At 39.1% G+C, this 20,170-nt stretch overlaps 1 protein-coding gene across 1 annotated transcript; it reads right to left on the reverse strand.

The window, feature by feature from the left end:
* Positions 1 to 6,603: 6,603 nt before the first annotated feature.
* Positions 6,604 to 19,770, reverse strand: FUNDC1 (FUN14 domain containing 1). The gene is made up of 5 exons (XM_055338270.1): positions 19,646 to 19,770; positions 18,785 to 18,941; positions 14,489 to 14,564; positions 9,650 to 9,778; positions 6,604 to 7,112 (listed from the first exon to the last, which is right to left on the reverse strand). The coding sequence occupies exons 1-5, from the start codon at positions 19,671 to 19,673 to the stop codon at positions 7,035 to 7,037; spliced, it is 468 nt and encodes a 155-aa protein (XP_055194245.1). The 5' UTR covers positions 19,674 to 19,770; the 3' UTR covers positions 6,604 to 7,034.
* Between the last annotated feature and the right edge of the window lie 400 nt (positions 19,771 to 20,170).

Here is a 20,170-nt window from a genome sequence, read left to right on the forward strand (position 1 = left end):
CAGAATTTCAAAGAATTCATGTAGATAGGCCACTTTAAAGGAGGCATAGCATAATTCCTCCGTCTTTAAGTGTGGAGCTGAACACAGTGACTGCCTTTCCAACAATGCCGTAATGGAAAGAGCTTGACAGTGGAGAAACCTAACAGCCAAGCCAGGTGATCGGGGCACCATCAGCAGTAAGTCATGTTGATAGTATGAATCCTTGATGTGACATGATGAAAATGGCACTTTACCTCTGTGATCTTCTTCCTCAAAGCCCAAGTCTGAAAAACTGTTACACCAAGAGAAGCTTAAGGAAATCTTGACAACTAAATGTCATGTGCTATTCTGAATGGGGATGGGGGCGGTGGGGGGGGGATATTGGGTAAAAACTAGATCTGAATATAGTCTTTAGCTAATAATAATGTATCAGCCTTGGTTCAGTAATTGTACTGAACATACCACAGTAACATAAGATGTTAATAATAGGGAAAACTGTGGTGGCCTGGGGGAGATATATGGGAACTCTGTGCTATCGACTCAATTTTTCTATAAATCTAAAATTATTCTAAAAAATAAAGCCTATTTGAAAAGTACAATTTGCTTAAGCAAAAGACATGAATCTTCAGAATGAAAGACACTAAAGAATGCTGAATATAATGAGAGATAAACATTGTCTTTCATTTTCCATGATTCTGAATCCCTCCCTCTCATATTTACTGAGCACTTATTTTGGGGCTCTCAATCTCATAATCTAGGCAGTGAGTTTAGACTCCTCGTACTGGCCTTGTTTTTTATATATTAGCAATGTGTATCTTTTCTGCAACAGCACACAGCAAAAGGACACTACCATGGATTTTTAAGGCTCTCTAGAGGCACCTGGGTGGCCTAGTAGTTGAGCATCTGCTTTTGGTGCAGGTCGTGTGATCCTGGGGTCCTGGGATGGAGTCCTGCATTGGGGGGACTTTCACAGGGAGCCTGCTTCTCCCTCTGCCTATGTCTCTGCCTCTGTGTGTCTCTCATGAATAAATAAAATCTTAAAAGAATAAAGCTCTCTAATTCAGTTTTTTAAAACTCACATTTAGAGACAAATTTATGAAACTTCAAAACTCCAAGGAAAGAGAAAAAAATCTACAAAGCTTTCAAAGAAAAAAATACAAAAAAGGTTACTCAGAAAGGTTCCAAAGCCGACTGACATCACACATCAGATAGTAGAATACAATGGAGCAGTGTCTTCAGAATTCTAAGGGAAAAATATTGTCAATCTTAAAGTATATGAGATCAAAAGGTATTTTAAGCATACAAGAACTCAGAAAGTTTACCTCCCACACCTGTAAGAATTACTCAAGAAAATAGTTCAGCCAAAAATATAACTAATCCAAGAAAGAACACATGAGATGTAAGAAACAGTAGGTGCTGAGTCTGTCCCAGATTGGGGTGGGGGCGGGAGGGTTTGAAGGAAAATGAAAAGAGGCTTTATTACATCTTGAGGCTTGGAGACTTTTTCACCGAACGGTGACGTTTTATAAACATTTCCTTTTCTGTGGCTCTAATCCCACTGCTTGACTTTACATAGAATATTCATTTAAAGGTACATTGCAAATTCTGTTCATTTTTCCTTTTGAAGTATGATTACTGATAGATTTACTTTTACCATCTCATTTTATGCTTCCTGTTTACTTTCTCTATGCTTCTTCTTTTCCTGCCTTTAGACTGAATTGCTTATTGGTACGTTTGAAATGTACTTTGTTCACAATTAATAATTCATTTAAGAGATGCTTTTTAAAAAAAAAAAGATTTTATTTATTTGAGAGTGCGAGAGAGTAGGCACGAACAAGGAGAAAGGGCAAAGGGAGAGGAAGAAGCAGGCTCTGCGTCATGAGGCTCAATCCTCAGGACCCCGGGGATCCTGACCGAGCCAAAGGCAGACACTTAACTGGGCCACCCAGGCACCCCTAGGGATTCCTCTTACAATTTTAATATGCATGCACAAAGTATGAGCTTCATCAATAGGTTTTGGAACAGGGACGCCTGGGTGGCTCAGTGGTTGAGGCCAGCCTTTGGCTCAGGGTGGGGTCCCGGAGTCCCCGGATCGAGTCCCACATCAGGCTTCCCTCGAGGAGCCTGCTTCTTCTGTGTCTCTGCCTCTCTTCCTGTGTCTCTTCTCATTAATAAATAAAATCTTAAAAAAAAAAAAGTTTTGGAACAATACAAGAACTTGGTATCACAAATCCAAATATTTTAGTTCTACATTCATTTTACTGCCCTCCCACCCCCAAGTAGACATAAGTATTGGCTTAGATTTGTACATGCAGTGTTGGCTTAGATTTACCCACTGTAGTGAAGCCTGTTGGTGTCTCGCCTAGACCCCTTTTATTGGGCCATTAGACCTACTGCCTAGGCAGCAGTATTAGCTGCTGATGGCTTGATGGTTACACCATTATCCTGAGAATTGCTCTCAGCAAGACAGTGTATCCCTGGCCAAGACGTTACCCATCCTAACCCCTAAGGGCAGACTGCAACCAGTACCTGGCTGATAATGGGGATACAAAAAGCCAGCTCCCTTGCTACAATGGAGGACAATTCAGTGGACCACTATTAGTTTTCTATTGCTGCTGTTAACAAATGATCACACATACAGTGGCTTGAAACAACACAAATTTATTATCTTACAGCTGTGGAAATAAAAAGTCCAACATGGCTCCCACAGAACTAAAATCAAGGTGTAGGCAGGTCTATGTTCCTTGTTGGAGGTAATAAGGGAGAATGTGTGTTCTTGCCTTTCCTAGCTTCAAGAGGCCACCAGTATTCCTTGGCTCATGGCCCCTTTTCTCCATCTTCAAAGCCACAACATAGCACCAGTCTGATCATTCTTTCATAGGCACATCTCTTTCTCATACTTTCTTTTGCCTCCTTCTTCCTATCCTAAGGACTCTTGTGATAACACTGGGCACAGGATACCACAGAATAACCCTCTTGGAGATTGGCTGATTAGCAACTTTGATTACACCTGCAACCTTCATTCTCCTTTGCCACATAACCTAATGTACTCACAGGTTCAAGGGGATTCAGATATGAAGATCTTTGGGAGGCCATGATTCAGCCAGCCACAGTGCCCTTGAAGCTCCAGGGCTCTTTGCAGGTTCAGGCTAAGGTAGATTCCAGGTGAACCCATTATAAAAAGACCTATAGGAGGTTGTGTCCTTATTCACCAGTAAACAATATTCATCATAGCAATGTATAAAGCTTTATAGTCATGTAAGGAGTTGTTCCTACACGCATGCAAATAGGAAGGTGTTCTAGAACTAAATCCACATCTACCATAGTAGGAAGTCCGAGTCAAGTCATTTATCGTTATACAAAGTCTAAGAAATTTGGTTGTAGTAAATACCAAAAGAAACAACCACTATAGTTGAAACTTCTCTGGGGAAAGAGCCACGAAAATGGTAAAAGGTAGAGCAGAGAAGTGCTTCCTTTTTTAGAAGCCTGATTTGTAGTCAAATACTATTTGACTTCTTTAACTATATGTACATTATTTTTACAAAAACAACTTAAAAAATAAATTCAGTGAATGAAGCAAACCTATCACATTCCTATACCTAGTTCTAAAACAAACCTTTTGCTAACTACAAATTAACATGTACTCATCGTAAAGCCTTAAGAGGACATAAAAATGTTGAAAATACAACATGAACATCCTATACATATACCAAACTCTCAGGGATAGCCTCTATGAGGATCCGTGTGCATACATACTTATGCTCACAGGTTAAGAGTTTTTCAAAAAAGTGGGATCACACTGTTTGCAACCTGATTACATCACTAACGTGCGGATCTGTCCAGATCAATTTATACAGCTCTACCTTTCTCTTAATAATTGTACAAAATTCTGTCATTTGAATGTTCCATTAAAAGTAATAATATTTTTTAAAGTAATAATAATTTAACAAAACTCAGGAGACCTGAGGGTGGCAGGGAAGAGATAAGTCCATTTCCTCATCTTTAATTACAGGGAGTTAGCAAATATTATCGAAGGTGGGAAATAAGGACAGAAAAAAAAGTGTGATATTTAAAGTAATAAAGGCATTTACTAGAAACACTATATTAGCTATCAAAAAAAAAGAGAAAGTGGATGTGCACAGGATTTCTTAACTCTCAGAGTGGACATTCAATATATACTAGCCAAACTTAGACAATAAAATATAAAAATATATTAAAATGTATATAAAAAGAGCTTTTAATAATCATTGTCTCATAAAAAGGGATGAGTGGGCGCTTATATCTTTGTCATCATAAATGTACCTACCACTATAAAAAAGATATTCATAATATGTAACTGAAAATAGCTATTTATCAAACAGTACATAAACTATGCTCAATTTTTATACAAAATACATATAATGTGTTCACACATAGGTAGAAAAGACTCTAAAGGCTGTGTACCAAAATACAGACAATTTTCTCTAAGTCCATAATATTATGAACATTCTTTTTTTTATTATGAACATTCTATATATTCTTTATGCTGATACATTTTTCTCTAATGAGCATATTTCATTTATATTTAGAATAAGAAAACACATTAAAATTTTTTTTTTTGTGAGGGGGGGAAGTTTGGGGAGCACTATAAATAAAAAATAAAGATCAATCAAAATGTCCTTGAATTATATCTTCCAAAGCCTAGGCCACAAAATACCTGTATTCCATACACTCAACTACATCTCTGTTTTTATGTCCTCAAACATAAAAATTCCCGTTTTATTTTATTTATTTATTTAAATACCCATCTGAGACAAAGGCAGGCTGTCAGCTTTTCACTCCAACTAAGCCCCACCAAGTCATTTCTGATGGAGCCTCTGATTTACTGGACTGCTACCCAGAAAAAGCTTCCCATAGGTTGACACCAACTCTAGCACTGTAATATGCTTTCCACATATTCATTCACCCATTCACAACATTAACCAAATACCTACCTTGAGCAAAGCATTACACAGCATGTGTCACAAGTTAGAGATTGATTAACACAAATGACTGCCCCAAGTAGCATATAACCTTGTGGGGAGATGGTGCAGACATGAGGCCGAATAAAGGGCACTAACGCAGAAACGACAGTATGGAGAGCACGGGTATTATTTTGCATTTATATATAAACATTTTCAAACATATCAACGTATACTTGGAAATGTATAGGTAAAAATGAAGTGCCATCTTTCTCAGTTCTCATTCACGTTTGGACTCTGAAAAGTAGCTATCCCTAATACTTATTTGCCACTAATCATATGCCAGGTTCTCCTATACTATAACAGAGCTTTTATAGAGGATGATTCGAGCCCTTATTTGAGGGCAGACATTTTTGTGCCCCCACTTTCCTAGTGTATCAAGCACAGAGCAGACATTGTAAATATTTCCAAAATGAACTGACTGAGCCAGCTACTAGAGCTCCCCACAGTTGCCTACCCCACTGTAGTCAATGGAAGCATCACAAGGATAGGGTACATGGAAGCGTGGCCAAGGTTTTCTACCTAACATGGCATATTTTTCCCTCTGATTCCACAGAAATGGAAGGCTTGGCAAGGATGAAACAGAGAAAAGCTCAACGATAAAACAAGTATTTATAAGCAAAATTGCTTCGTATTAAGAAAGTCTGAGTTTTACTTAGCACTGTATCTGAGGCGCTAATGAGAGTAAAGGAAGAAGCTGAAGATCAATCCCCACGTTCAATTCTAAGGAGACTTGTGATAATGAAAGCACACAGATTGTAACCAATCCGGAATGTATGAAATGCCTCATGTTTACAATACACAAAATATATAATGGGGGCTTCCTATGGAAAGGAGATGGTCTGGATCCCTGCAGTCTTACAAATATGAAGACCCCAATATGTGTTGTTTTGCTGTTTTTCCAATTCTAACATAGAATTCTATGAATAAAATAAATAACACTGAGAGCTTTTCTGGGCACAGGAGCCTCTGAGAGAGCGTGAGGCAGCTTGGAAAAACAATCAACTGGCCTAGCGTTCAACATAATGTCACCAAAACCTGAAAGCCTTAGCACTTACATCTCAGATTAGATGAGACAGACAATTCTCTTTAAGCTACAATTTCATAGTGACAGAAAATCACTTTCAGATAGTAAATTCATACCATACTACTAAGGATTTTAAAGTTATTTTTACCTCTTTGTGATGAAGAAGGGGCCAAAATAATAATTAGGATTTTTAGAAATGAGAAAAGAGGTTCACTTAAGGTTAATAAAATCAATCAGTGACCCAGCTACATGTACCTTCAAAATAATTAGTTCTGCCCAGGCTGCCAAGATAAATAAATTAATTAAAGAAGCTTATACACAAGAAATTTTTATAACTATAGATATCAAGAGAGAGAGAGAGAGAGAGAGAGAGAGAGTGCTTTAGACATGAGTATTTCCTTAGAAAGGCCTTCCTTTAAGCTGTTTACTAAACTTACAGAAGCAAAGTAAGAATTGCAGAAAACCACCTAAAAACTGGTATTAAATCTGTTTAATATTTTTAATCATTCTATTACTTCTAAATTCTTCCACAAAAGGGCATTACAGTTCTTCAGTTTATTGCAAACATATCTTAAAAAAAAAAAGCCAACCGTAATATTGAAGCTATAATACAAATTTTTAATTACGGGCAATATACTATAAAGCAAAATGAAGAACATTTTATTTAAATAAAACAAGGATAATATTTCACTGGAAAATATATCCAACACATTTTCTTTCTCTATAGATCTACATCCAATGGTGGTATTTTATAGGCTAATTTCAAAACAAATGCAAATTTTTAAAAAATACATGAAAGGCATGTTTTGCTCAGGAATACTATTGTACACATACCATATGGGTTGTTTTTACAGCAGATACTAGTTTGCCAAACTTCAATGGCAAAACACTAAGCTGAGTTTAGTATTATCCACCTAGTTGTTTCTTGCTTCCCTGGATAATCTGGCGGTGAGTAATATTGAGAAACCACCTTGTTGCCACCATTTCTCTTCTTATAGGTGACTCCACTGTGATAGACATTCATCTTCTTAAGATGCAAGGCCTAGCAAAAAGCCTCCCACAAATCCACTGGATATCACAATGTTCTGTTTGATAAATTCTGTTGCCTGAAACACAAGTTAAAACAAAAATACTCTTAATTGTGCTACAACATGGATGAACCTTGAAAATGCTACACTAAGTGAAATAAGACAGAAAAGGGAAAACACTGCATGATTTCACGGACATGAATAGTGAAATTCATGGAGACAGAAAGTAGGACAGAGGCCAGCAAGGTCTGGGGAGAGGGGTCAATTGTGGGAATGTTTGCTTAATGGTTTGAGTTTCTGTTTGGGATGATGAAAAAGTTCTAGTATAGTGGTAATAGCTGCACAAAAGTGTTAATTCAGTACCTAGTGCTACTAAATTGTGCCATTTTAAAATAATTAAAATGGTCAATTTTCCATTAAGTGTATTTTGCCATAATAAGAAAAAGAAAAAAAATGAGGCAAATTAAAGAAAAACACTCTACTTATTAAATCTGGTGCTAAGTAACATCTCACAGCTGTTTTCCCCAATTCAATAAATATTTGGCAAAGATTCTTGTACACCTACTACTGCAGGTGCCAACCACCACACAAGATGCCAAGGCTGTCCATTATGATCTGAAGAAGCAGAGGGCCCCTGCCAGATCCAATAAGCTTCTTAGCTACTGAGATAATGTGTATATCAGTCACAAAAATCTCTCAGGTAACAAGAAGCTGTAGGGCAGACATAAATGGTCCATTTAGCAAGTTATTAACACAGATTTAATAAATTCCCACAGCAGGCACAATGATATTTGTTAACAGTCCACTTGGCCGGCAAGAAAAAATGTACAAGATCAAATAAATATCACCTTGGTAAAATGCTTACCCCAAATAAAACCATGAAAAAGCAATCAGACAAAGCCAGACTGTGGGGCCTTCTGCCTACATGCTTCAAAAACATTAGTATTATGAAAGATGGGGGGGAAAACAAAAACAAAAACGAAACACAGATGACGGGACTGCTAAACACTAAAGGAGACTTCAGAGACATGACAACCAATTGCAATATGTAATTCTTTTTGTTTTTTAAATTTTTATTTTATTTAAAGATTTTATTTATTTATTCATGAGAGACACACAGAGAGGCAGAGACATATGCAGAGGGAAGAGAAGCAAGCTCCATGCAGGAGCCCGATGTGGGACTCGATCCTGGAACTCCAGGATCACACCCTGAGCCAAGGACAGATGCTCAACCACTGAGCCACCCAGGCATCCCTTAAAAATTTTATTTTTAAGTAATCTCTATGCCCAATGTAGGGCCTGAACTCACAATCCCCAAATCAAGAGTTGCATGCTCCACTGACTAAGCCAGCCAGATGCCCCAATATATAATTCCTAATTGGGTGAAAAAAGGTACAAAAGGTATTTTAGGGAAAAATTTTAATATAGACTGTATATTAGGAAATATTATTGCATGATGTGAATCTGAGGTAGATTCATAAGAGTAACTGTAGTGGTACAGGAGAATATACATATGCTCAGAAGATAATGCTGGGGGAAAAATGTGTAAATCACATGTACATACACAGAGAGATAAAGCAAATGTTATAAAATGATTAGATAAATAGGTGAAGGGTATTTGGGTATTCACTGTATTTGTCCTTCAACTTTTCAAGTGGTCTGAAATTCTTCAAAATTACAAATGGAAAAAAAAATTACAAATTGGAGGTATTAAAAGAACAGAACAAAACAAAGGCAAGGAGTATTCAATTTAATTCTAAATAGAGGACAAGAAAAATATACATAAAAACATTAATAAAACTAAAATATTAATAAAATACACACATTTTCAAAATATCCCAGCTCATGAAAAAAATATGTAGTTTTAGTTTTACCACACGCTGTCTACACATGTATACATTTGTAAAAGTGGAGGAAACCTTCTAGAAAAATAATATTATCAGCTTTTACATAGAGATGAAAGTAGGCAGAGAGACTGGCAGGTGAAACTATATTAACTACTAAAAAAAATAATAATAAAATAAATAAATTATTGATTTTTAAAAAAGTAATCTCTACATCCAATGTGGGGCTCAGACTCACAACCCCAAGATTAATAGTTGCATGCTCCAATTAAGCGTGCTCTTCCACTCCACTCCACTGATTGATTTAAATAGTGGCTTGATCCCCAACTTTATTGAATACCCTAAACATGACCAAAAACACTCACTTTTTAGGAGAAGATAATCACTAGTCACCTTTTTAGGGAAGTAAAACCCATAAGGGAAAAAAGAAGCCAGGGATGCCTGGCTGGCTCAGTTGATAGAGCATGAGACTCTTGATCTCAGGGTCATAAGTTCGATCCCCACAGTGGGCACAGAGATTACTCATTAAAAAAGAAAAGAAGGGCAGCCCAGGTGGCTCAGCGGTTTAGCGCCGCCTTTAGCTCAGGGCACGATGCTGGAGACCCGGGATCGAGTTCCACGTCGGGCTCCCTGCATGGAGCCTGCTTCTCTCTCTGCCTGTGTCTCAGCCTCTCTCGCTCTCTCTCTGTGTCTCTCACGAATAAATAAATAAAATCTTTAAAAAAAAGAAAAAGAAAAAAGAGAAAAAAGGAGTTAAAAATGTACACTTACTTCTTCAATTATATTGTTGATTTCAGGTGCTGCCTTATTTGCTCGTTTCTTAATCTGTCTTTTTGCTTTGTTTACATCTTTTTCAACTCTCTTCCAGTCAATCTGCACATAGCCGCTGTGACTGGCAATCTGCAAAAATATAATAAAAATGGTTAATTCTAAACCAACTAGGTTGTTGACAAATCTATCACCAAATATATGGACATTTAGATTTCAAGAAATCTATGAAATTTATAGGTAAGATATCACAATTTACTCATTTAACAAATACTGAGTGTCTACTCTGTGCCAGGCATTATTCTAGGCCCCCCAAACTACAGCCAACAGAGAGCTCTGCATCCATAAGGGAAAAAAAGATATTAAGCATAATTAATTACTTAGATGTGATGAACACTACGTTAAGAAATGTATAGTAGTACATGATGGGAAGATTCCAAAAACTGTATTATAACTGTGTTATAATTCTATCAGAACATTTGGAATTTGGGAATTAGCTAAAAAGACAAAGAGACAATCCAAATTATACAGCTAGTTAAAAAGTACCTCTTAATTAAACAGATGTTTAATTACAAGGGATCAGAAGCCAATCAGCTATTAGGTCACTAAACAAATCTAAAGTAGCTTGATAAAGGCTCTTTACTAACTCTGACTCTTTACTTAAATTAAGAATATTTTCTGGTAATCGCTTCCAAAAGTGGAATACAAAAGAAATATGCTCTACACAAGTTTCAAGCCATAAGTCCTTTTAATAAAACACTATAGCTAAATGCTTATTAACTATGGTATAAGCATATGGTATAGCCGAGACACTACAAAATCTGAACAGGAATAAAGCATGGTATGGGAGCCAGTACCATAAATTAGTCTCTCTTAATAATAAAATCAAAAAGTAAAGAATCACATTAGTAGTAAACAATTAAGCCATGTACACCATTACAAATCTCTTCTATCATGCTTATGCTTTCTTTGTTAACTTTGTAAGGCATCACTTGACTCTGAATCACACATAAAATACTTCAAATAATAAAAGTATCTGATTTTATAGAAGTAGGTTGACTAAGAATCTTAAGTTCCATTCTCACTATGAATGACTCCACAGAAGAATTTATCTGCATTCCTTCCTGTATTTATTTACCTATTATCACTTCAAACTCCAGCCTTAGCTAAACAGTATGGTGATCAAATCAAATGGCAAGGGAAAGCTCTTCCTGGCAGTCCCTGACAGAGCAATTTGGGTCACAGGCATGGAGGTGATGATGAACCTTAGGGACCGTCCTGTACGTAGCAACTATAAACTCTGGCTAAAACACAGGGGCTCCAAAATTAACAAAAGTGAGCAGGTTTCAAGGGGAGTTAAAACTTTTAAGAAAGGAGCAATGTAAAGTGAGTTGCCCATTTTTCTGGTTTTATCCTGAGGGCAGGATGCACTTGTAGGATGGCTAAAATTTTAATAGAAAACATGCCATCTTTTGGCCCAAAGAACCAGATGACATAGTCTATGACAGTAACAGCTGCCAGAAATGAGAAAGCCACATAAGGGGAGCCCCAAATTCTATGTGTAAGCTCTATCCAAGTCTTAAACCACACATTCATGGGGCAGAGCCATGCATTCCGGCCGAGGCTAAAAGAAATGAACTGATATTTAAGCTGCTACCCACTAAAGGTGAAACAGAGCTTACAATTTGAGTCTAACCAAGTTAATTGCCTGCGAAAATCAATATATCAACACTCTTTAGAGGAGAAAGACAGTATCCAGAGTTTCCACAACATAACATTCCCAATGCCCAGGATAAAATCCAAACTTACTTGATATAGGATAAAACAGGAAAATGTGGCCTAGTCTAAAAAGAAAATCAACAGATGCCAACGTTAAGATGACCCAGTTGTTGGAATTATAGGGACTTTAAAACAGCTATTACAACTATGCTCAAAAGGAAAAGGAAATTCCACTTGTAATCAATGAAAACACAAGTAATCTCACCAGAGATCTAGAAAATATAAAAATAACCAAATGAAAATCCTAGCATTAGAAAATACAGTAGTTGAGGGGGATCCCTGGGTGGCGCAGCGGTTTGGCGCCTGCCTTTGGCCCAGGACGCGATCCTGGAGACCCGGGATCGAATCCCACATCAGGCTCCCGGTGCATGGAGCCTGCTTCTCCCTCTGCCTATGTCTCTGCCTCTCTCTCTCTCTCTGTGACTATCATAAATTAAAAAAAAAAAAAAAGAAAATACAGTAGTTGAAATAAAATTTTTGGAAAAGGCTTATTGTCAAAAGGTAGATGACGGAAAAAAAGAATCCGTGAACTCAAAACTAGATCACTTAAAATTATACACTTTGAAAAAAAATTGAAAAAATAAGTGAACAAAACCTCAGGACATTATCAAAAAGCCTAACATACACATAAGAAGGGTCATATTCAGCAAGAAAAGAGAAAAAGAATAGGAAGAAACAAATCTTTACAGAAATAATGGGCAAAGCCTTCCCAAACATGGTTAGACATATAAATTCACAGAATCAAGCTCAATGAACTCCAGGTTATGACCTAACACCATTATGAAGTAACAATACTCCGGTGACATGGAATGGGAGGGGACAGAGGAACATAAAGTATGCAAATGTGAGGGATGGGCAGTGGGCAAGAAAAGTTCAATAAATGATAAGGTCTCATAGTCCATAACACAAAGCCAACAGTTATTACTCCAAACGGAAAGATCAAGAAATAGCCAATTAACTTGTTTAGGAAAAAGTAAATAAATACCTTGAGAATCAGCTAAGAGTTCACATAGTTGCCTCAAGGGAGGTAGAAAATGGGGAAGGTGATAACGAGGGTGGCAGAGGATTACTCTAACCTATAATAAGCCCTGTACGCGTATTTGGCCCTTTGAATTAGGGGCATATACAACTCCAAAAAAAAATAAAAATAAAAATAAAAACAAAATTTTAAAGACTTATATTCCACTGTCTATTTTAAGATGGCAGTGTGCTAAATATCTACTGGAAAACACTTAACACTGAGTTACTAGAAAAGCTTTAAGTTCTAAGTAAATACATTTTCATCTTTAAAGTAAGGGTAAAAAAAATATGGTAGTGGGCCTAAAGAACAATGGGCAATTAGCCTGAAAGCCATGTGTTACTTATTTCCTGTCAGTTTCCCTCTAGTAGATTTTCAAGGTAAGTCATATTTGGGGAGGCGGTGGTGGGAGGAGGGGCTGGTTTAAGGCAGATAGGTCCCATATTCTTCTGATTAGTGACTTCAAAGAATGTGGAGACCAGGTACAGCAAAGGAGAAGGTGGCAATGGCAAAATGTGAATCTGAATGGTGTGTATTGAGCAGATCGAAATGGACTTCTGCAAAACTAACGGAGTGGACTGAAATGTAGTAATTGTCTTCATTCAATGAGTATTTTTGGAAACTGCTCCAATCCAGTACCCTTTCCCACTAAACAGAAATGACAAACTTGAGTTTTCAAAATAGCTACAGAATTAAATATGTTCTTCACTCTATATAAACAAATCAAAAGCAGCTTCAATATAATTGTCTTTTGTACAAAGGCTGCCATGTTCATCCAAAGGCCTAAATTTGATATTAACCACTTTCCTTTTTACCTCTTACCACAAGCAGTAGGCAATGACCCCTCATAATGCCACCAACAGAAAGAAAATATGTTTTTTAAAAAGCTGTTTGGTAAACAACTCAAAAATTTGTGCTTAACACATATGAACCCAGTCCCTTTGTACTTCAGGCAATGACACTGGTTATTACATGATCAATGGCTTTGGTGCTGAAGTCTAATTTTGGTTGCTATGAACATCAATCATTTAAAAAATCTGGTAGGACAGACCGTTCTCTGTATCTTCAATATTGCTGCTAACATTCATTCCCAGAGATTTTCAATTTTGGGATTTACTGTGTTTGATCTTCAGGGAAAGATATTTTTGGAAAAATATATGCCAAACAGACATGAATGCCAGACAATATCCTGATAAACATCCTGTAACCACAAAGCATTTTTAAACCTTATACTTAGAGGAACATGAACAAAACTAAAGTTTCAAATCCCCCTGCCTCAGAAATAGGATTATGGATGATTTTTTTAAACCCAATTTTCCACTTTTTATATTATTATAGTTCCCTAGTTGTAAAAAAACGATGTTAGAAATTGCTAAGAGTGGGCAGGCCCATGTGGCTCAGTGGTTTAGTGGCATCTTCAGCCGAGGGTGTGATACTGAAGACCTGGGATGGAGTTCCACGTCGGGCTTCCTGCATGGAGCCTGCTTCTCCCTCTGCCTATGTCTCTGCCTCTCTTTCTCTGTGTGTCTTTCATGAATAAATAAATAAAATCTTCAAAAAAAAAAGAGAGAGAGAGAGAAAGAAATTGCTAACAGCAATTTCCTCAGGGAAGGAAAACTGCATGGCTAGGAAATGGAGAAAAGAAAGAGACCTTTTGAATTTTACATATTGTATGAAATTTAAATATAAATTTAAAACGGTTAGGATGAAAAGGTTATATTAGGGATGAAATGTTTATTTTGCTGAAGGGATGTTTTAAGGGAAATTTGGATATGTAATAAAAAAAATGAGGCACTTCAAACTTCAATAGTTGTCTTTTTTTACTGGGATCAAACTAGGTTTATAAAATGTAGACGTATTAAAACTTGTCTTTCATGACAGATGTCAGCTTTCAAAATTCACTTTAGTTTTTCCATAAACTGATATCGAAAAGAAAAATCTCATCTTCTATTAAAATAGACCGGAATGCATGGCTAAACCTGACTTTCTCAGTTCCCGGGGGATACACATGTAAGCAGAGGCAAGGACCTAAGGCTCCGACATACCTGAAGAAGAAGAAAACCACCACCTACTGCAGTCGCTGCAAGCTTTCCAACTTTCTGGAACAAAAATCCTGCACACCTTTAATGAAAGAAATGACAAAAATGAGAACAACCAATGATGTACTAAACTCTCTCTCTTCTTTTCATTGCTTTCTAAATAAAATCTTAATTTCTTCCCATTTCTTTTGATCATACCCCTTATCCACTCAGAAACCCTCAGAGTTTCTCTTGTTTTAAAGGCAGGTCAAAAGTGGGCGGCTTAGGGGAGCCCAGGTGGCTCAGCGGTTTAGCACCGCCTTCAGCACAGGGTGTGATCCTGGAGACCTGGGATCGAGTCCCGTGTCAGGCTCCCTGCATGGAGCCTGCTTCTCCCTCTGCCTGTGTCTCTGCCTCTTTCTCTCTCATGAATAAATAAATAAAATCTTTAAAAAAAAAAAAGTGGGCGGCTTAGTCCGTGAAGCATCTGCCTCTGCCTTCGGCTCAGGTCATGACCCCAGGGCTGGGAGTCAGCTTCTCCCTCTCCCTCTGCAGTTCCCCCTGCTTGTGCTCTCTGGCTCTCGCTCTCTGTCCAAATACATAAATAAAATCTTTAAAAAAATTGCACAATCATCTAGCATGCCTGACTGGCTGTCAGTAGAACATGCAACCCTTGATCTTACTTGATCTTATTAGCAGCATCATAAATTCAAGCTCCATGTTGGGCCTAGAGCTTACTTAAAAAAAAAAAAAAAGCACAATCTAAACTGTGAGATGCTTCAAAATGAGGGATGGAGAGAAGAGGAGGGGAATTTTTTTTTTTAAGATTTTATTTATTTATTCATGGGAGACAGAGAGAGAGAGAGAGAAAAAGAGAGAGGCAGAGACACAGGCAGAGGGAGAAGCAGGCTCCATGGAGGGAACCTGATGTGGGACTCCAGGATCACGCCCTGGACCGAAGGCGGGCGCTAAACTGCTGAGCCACCCAGGTATCCTGGAGGAGGGGAATTTATAGGAAAAAAGATTGGCTACTGAAATAATGTTGAGTACTCAGGGCCTCATTATACCCTTCCTTCTACATTTGTTTAAGTTGAAATTCTCTGTAATAAAAGTGATTTGTTTTTTCTTAATGCAGTCAAGATGCTCCATACACCTGGCCAATCCCCACTGTAACTAAACCTTTGGCTCCAATCCCATTAGTTTCCAAACAGGTTATCACACTGCTCAAGCTATTAATCTTCCTGCTTCTAGGGGTTTCTACCTAACTCTGCCCATCTGAAGCTTTTCTACCCTTTGAGGTCCAGCTGAAGTTCCACCTTCATGACATTTAAGCCCACATTTCTCATTGCTTCCTTACCTATATCTATCTCTAATTAAACCCATTTTGTTTCATCTATCCTGTAAGAACGTCAGTCCATACTTCTTTTGTGATTCTTTCAGTGAGCTCATATTCCCTTAACTATTCCAGATTCATACTGTGCAAAAGAATCCCAGATTTCTAACTGTAGCCTCCTGTACTGAATTGAACAGTGCCCGCCAACCCCCAATTCATGTCCTTCCCAGAATCTCAGAATGTGCCTTTATTTGGAATAAGGGTCCCTGAGGATGTAATTAGTTAGGATGAGGCCATACTGCAATAGGGTGGGCCTTAAATCCAGTATGACTTAATCTAATACGTCACAGAGACACACAGAAGGAAGACAGCCATGTGATGGCACAGGCAGAGATTGGAGTGATATGTCTACAAGCCAAGGAATGCCAGGGTTTGCTGCCAACCACCAGAAGCTAGGAGCAGATTTTTCCCTCTGAGCCTCCAAGAAGGAACCAACTGGGCTGACACCTTTCAGATTTCTGGCCTCCAGACCCATGAGAATAAATCTTTTGTCTTAAGCCACCTAGTTGTGGTACTTTGTTATGATAGCCCTAGGAAACTAATACACCTTCATAAATGGAAAATTTACATTTCCATGGGCTTCTCAGGCACACAGGATGACATATTCAAAATGCCCCAAAGGCAAAAATCATCTTTCCAACCAAATCAACTGTTGCTAAGGTCCCAAATGTAAGTGACAGCACCATTCTCTAGGTTTGCCCCCTCAAGTTCATCTCAGACACTGCCTTCTTCATCACCTTTGGGGTCCAACTGATTGCCAATTCTATATATTCTATTTCCAAAACATTCTTTGACTCTTCTTTCCGTTCTCAAGGACATCATTAATTTGCTTCCAGACCACTAAGGGTCCTCTAGCTAGTCTTCACACCTCCCATCTCTCCTAGCAATCATCCATCCTGATATGTCTTATCATCAAAAACCTATAACTACCTAGAGCTGCATATAATCTCTTTAGCCTCCCATGCATATCCTGAACCTGATATGATTCTCCTTAATGCATTCCACAATATTATTACAGAGTTCAGAGTCTGCAATGTTAACTGGTTAGGTTAATGCCTATTAACCATTCCTCCTTAACACATGCCACGAGAGTACATCAGTTTTCTACCTTAAGAAAATTGCAAAAATTTACTGCACTGAGTCTAAAGTCATTGCAACAAACCACTCCAAATATTGGAGTCCTATTACACAGCTCCTGAGCTGACGACACCTGGCTATAACCCAAACATACGTATTACTATAAAGACCACAGTCGCCAGTAGGGGAGTCAGCAACAATGGCTCTGATGGGGGAGGGGGGGGCAGCAGCCAAGTCACAAGTACATCCCAGAGACCAAGTCTCACAAGCATGTCTATCCTTTGCTTAACAGCATGAGCCACCAAAATTAAGCTACTAACTTCCCCTGCTCTGTCTCTAGGCTTTCCAAGCAAACTTCTGCCAATTATGGGGCTTCTCACCAAGTCTGACCTACAAGGAGAATGCACACAATGTGATAATTCTATTGCTTAATTATTCTTTTAGTGTCTTTTAAGATGGGGCTTTAGGCCCAGACTACCACTACCAATCAGCCATGGCACCAATGTGTAAGCTTATGTGAGCAGAGCACCAGACTCCATTATGGAGGATCAAGGTACAAACTATCTGTGAAGGATCAACTGAATAACCAGGGCCCTGACCAGGCATCTCTCTTCTAGTTGCAGGTCTTTTCATAAGCAGCATTAATAAGCACACATCATGGAGAAATACTGTACCTTTGCATCACAGAATCTTCACAATGCATGTTTCTACCATAAAATAGCATTTACAAAAAGGCATAAAGGAATGAACCATTGTTCTAAGGTACATGTAAAACACAAATAAAAAAGCTTAACGCTTATCAAGTTTAAATATGTAAATATTTAATGTAAGATAAATTTAACCTAGAACTAAGGGAAAAAAACGATTATTCACAAGCTAAGCACTCCCACAAACGTCAAAAATTCTCCACGATCATGAACATTTTCAAGATAAAGGGCCATACTTGTTTGACCCTTGTTATTTGGCTAATCTTTTATTCCAAGAATAACAACTTGATCTACAGTAGCAATCATGTCATCATGCAGCCCAAAACATTAATTGGTTAGTTAGGTTAATGCTTAACTGTTTCTCCTTAATGCATTCCACAATATTATTACAGAGTAAGCAATTGGTCCTTCAATTCCAACTCTTCTTCAAAGTATTATAATAATCCAAATAAGTCCACAAAAATCAACAGAACCATTTGATTCACAATAATTTTCATTGAGAATTTTACATGGCTTTCTACAGGGCTGACAATCCTAGAGACCAATTCTACTGTGGGAGTCCTCAAAGGTCTTTCCAGTTGTTAGCATTGCACAAGTAAAAATTATTTACATATAATTAGCCCTCAGATGGATCTTCCTTTTTACCCACTCTGACTGAATCAGATACACTACATTTGCTAAATGTGAGAAGGTGGAAAGTACATAATCAAAGGAAGGGAGAGGAGGGACCAGGGGAACAAGTGGTGGGCATGGGGAAGCCAATCACCAAAACCACTGTCTCCAGACTATATCACACCAATCATATCACAGAGAAAAGCCTCAAGGTAGGGGATCCCTGGGTGGCTCAGCGGTTAAGCATCTGCCTTTGGCTCAGGGTGTGATCCTGGAGTCCCGGGATTGAATCCCACATAGGGCTCCCTGCATGGAGCCTTCTCCCTCTGCCTGTGTCTCTGCCTCTCTCTCTCTCTCTCTCTGCCTCTCATGAATAAATAAATAAAATCTTTTTAAAAAAAAAAAGCCTCAAGGTAGAGCTCTTCTGGGATTAACAGTGTAAAACCACTGAATGCGCTCAGTAACTGGCCTGTTTACGGGAAGGGCAGCAGCAAGGCTGCCAATGAAATCTAATGAAAAAGATGTTGTTCTCACCAGCCAGTCACTCCACCCATTACAATCTGGGTGGCTACCGAGTATTTTTCAACCATAGGTCCGGAACTGTGGCCAAACACTCGATTCCACCAATGGTGTCTTCTTGCATACTCAGTTAAATCCAACACTTCGTAAGACTCGTCATCGCTTTCATACTCTTCAAAATACAAAATGGAAAAAATAAATTTAGAGTTAACCAAAAGTCAGAAAGGTCCTTACATTTTTTAAAAATCTGTCATTAACTGTTACTTTTTGGCCTACAGCTAAAAATGCCCAGATGGAAACCTTAGGTTGTTAAACCCCACACCTGAGACTAGGGCCTCAAGAGTAAAAGGGCCTAGCATCTCCCTTCCAAAGGCCCAGGGACCAGCCTAGAGGCCGGAGCCACAGCCACGTCAGAGTTACACAGAAGTGAGGGGTCGCCTCCCCAAATGGCAGTAAGGTCAGGTCAGACTTTCACGGCATAAACGGTCGCCCCCAAATCTCAGTCGGGTCAGGGCCCGAGCTAGAGATCCATTTTCATCAGTGGGACAAAGAGGGGGTCCTCCACTGACAGAAGCGGTTAGGGGCCTGGCAAGATGAAATCACTTCAGTAATTCATCAGAAAGGCCAAAAAGCACGTCTGAAGATGGAAATGAAGGGCCAGAGGGGAAGGTAAGGCAGGAAGCAGGGCTGTGTTGGGGTCGGGGGTCGCTCTCCGCCAGAGTTCGGCCGTAAGAGGAGGGAGTCTAGTTCTAAAGGGGGTGCCTCCAAAAAAGAGCCCCTAGAGCCCTGGGGCAGGGGAAGAAGAGGCGCCCCCGGGGGCAAGGTCGAGAGCTGTGAGCCACGTCCGAGATACTACTTCGGGCCCCGGCCGCTCACCTTGGGGAGGGGGGTTCCGGGTCGCCATGATACCGCCGGCGGCCTGCTCTGAAGGTGGTCCCCACCCGCCCTCCTCTCCCCACTACTTTAAGAGACCTTCTAGGCCCAGGTGAAAGTCTATGGTCTCTTTTTTCCTCCTCCCCTTTCAGGCGCGTTGTGCCGTCCCCGCCCCTCCTCTCAGCGCAGGATTTTCCGCGCAAGCGCAAGCCTCCGGGTGGGAAGCGTGGGGGAGCGAGGGGAGCCGCCGCGCGAGGGCTTGTGGGAAGTGTAGTCCGTTGCCCTCCGCAATCCTCGCTTCCCACCCCACCCCCATCGCTTCTAGAATCTCAGGAAGTAAATTTTGTGATTCTGTTTTAAAGAGCCTCAAGGCTGGAGGAGAGGCGGCGTCACATGATGATATAAAGCGAAAAGCAGCTTGGCATGCTCAACACTGTACCAGAATGCAAGCGCCTGAGAAAAAAGGCTTTTAAAGGGAGATAAGAGAAACCGTGTTTCAAACCGCACTTTTTGTACGGAGGCAAGGGC

This window comes from Nyctereutes procyonoides, unplaced genomic scaffold (assembly GCF_905146905.1).
Source record: "Nyctereutes procyonoides isolate TBG_1078 unplaced genomic scaffold, NYPRO_anot_genome, whole genome shotgun sequence".
NCBI lineage: Eukaryota > Metazoa > Chordata > Mammalia > Carnivora > Canidae > Nyctereutes > Nyctereutes procyonoides.

Excerpts from the sequence above, each read along its gene's own strand:
- FUNDC1 (XM_055338270.1), bottom strand. The coding sequence starts at position 19,673 with ATGGCGACCCGGAACCCCCCTCCCCAAG. Across the intron at positions 18,942-19,645 it reads CCGGAACCCCCCTCCCCAAG|AGTATGAAAGCGATGACGAG; the intron begins GTGAGCGGCCGG and ends TGTATTTTGAAG. Across the intron at positions 14,565-18,784 it reads ATGGGTGGAGTGACTGGCTG|GTGTGCAGGATTTTTGTTCC; the intron begins GTGAGAACAACA and ends CTTTCATTAAAG.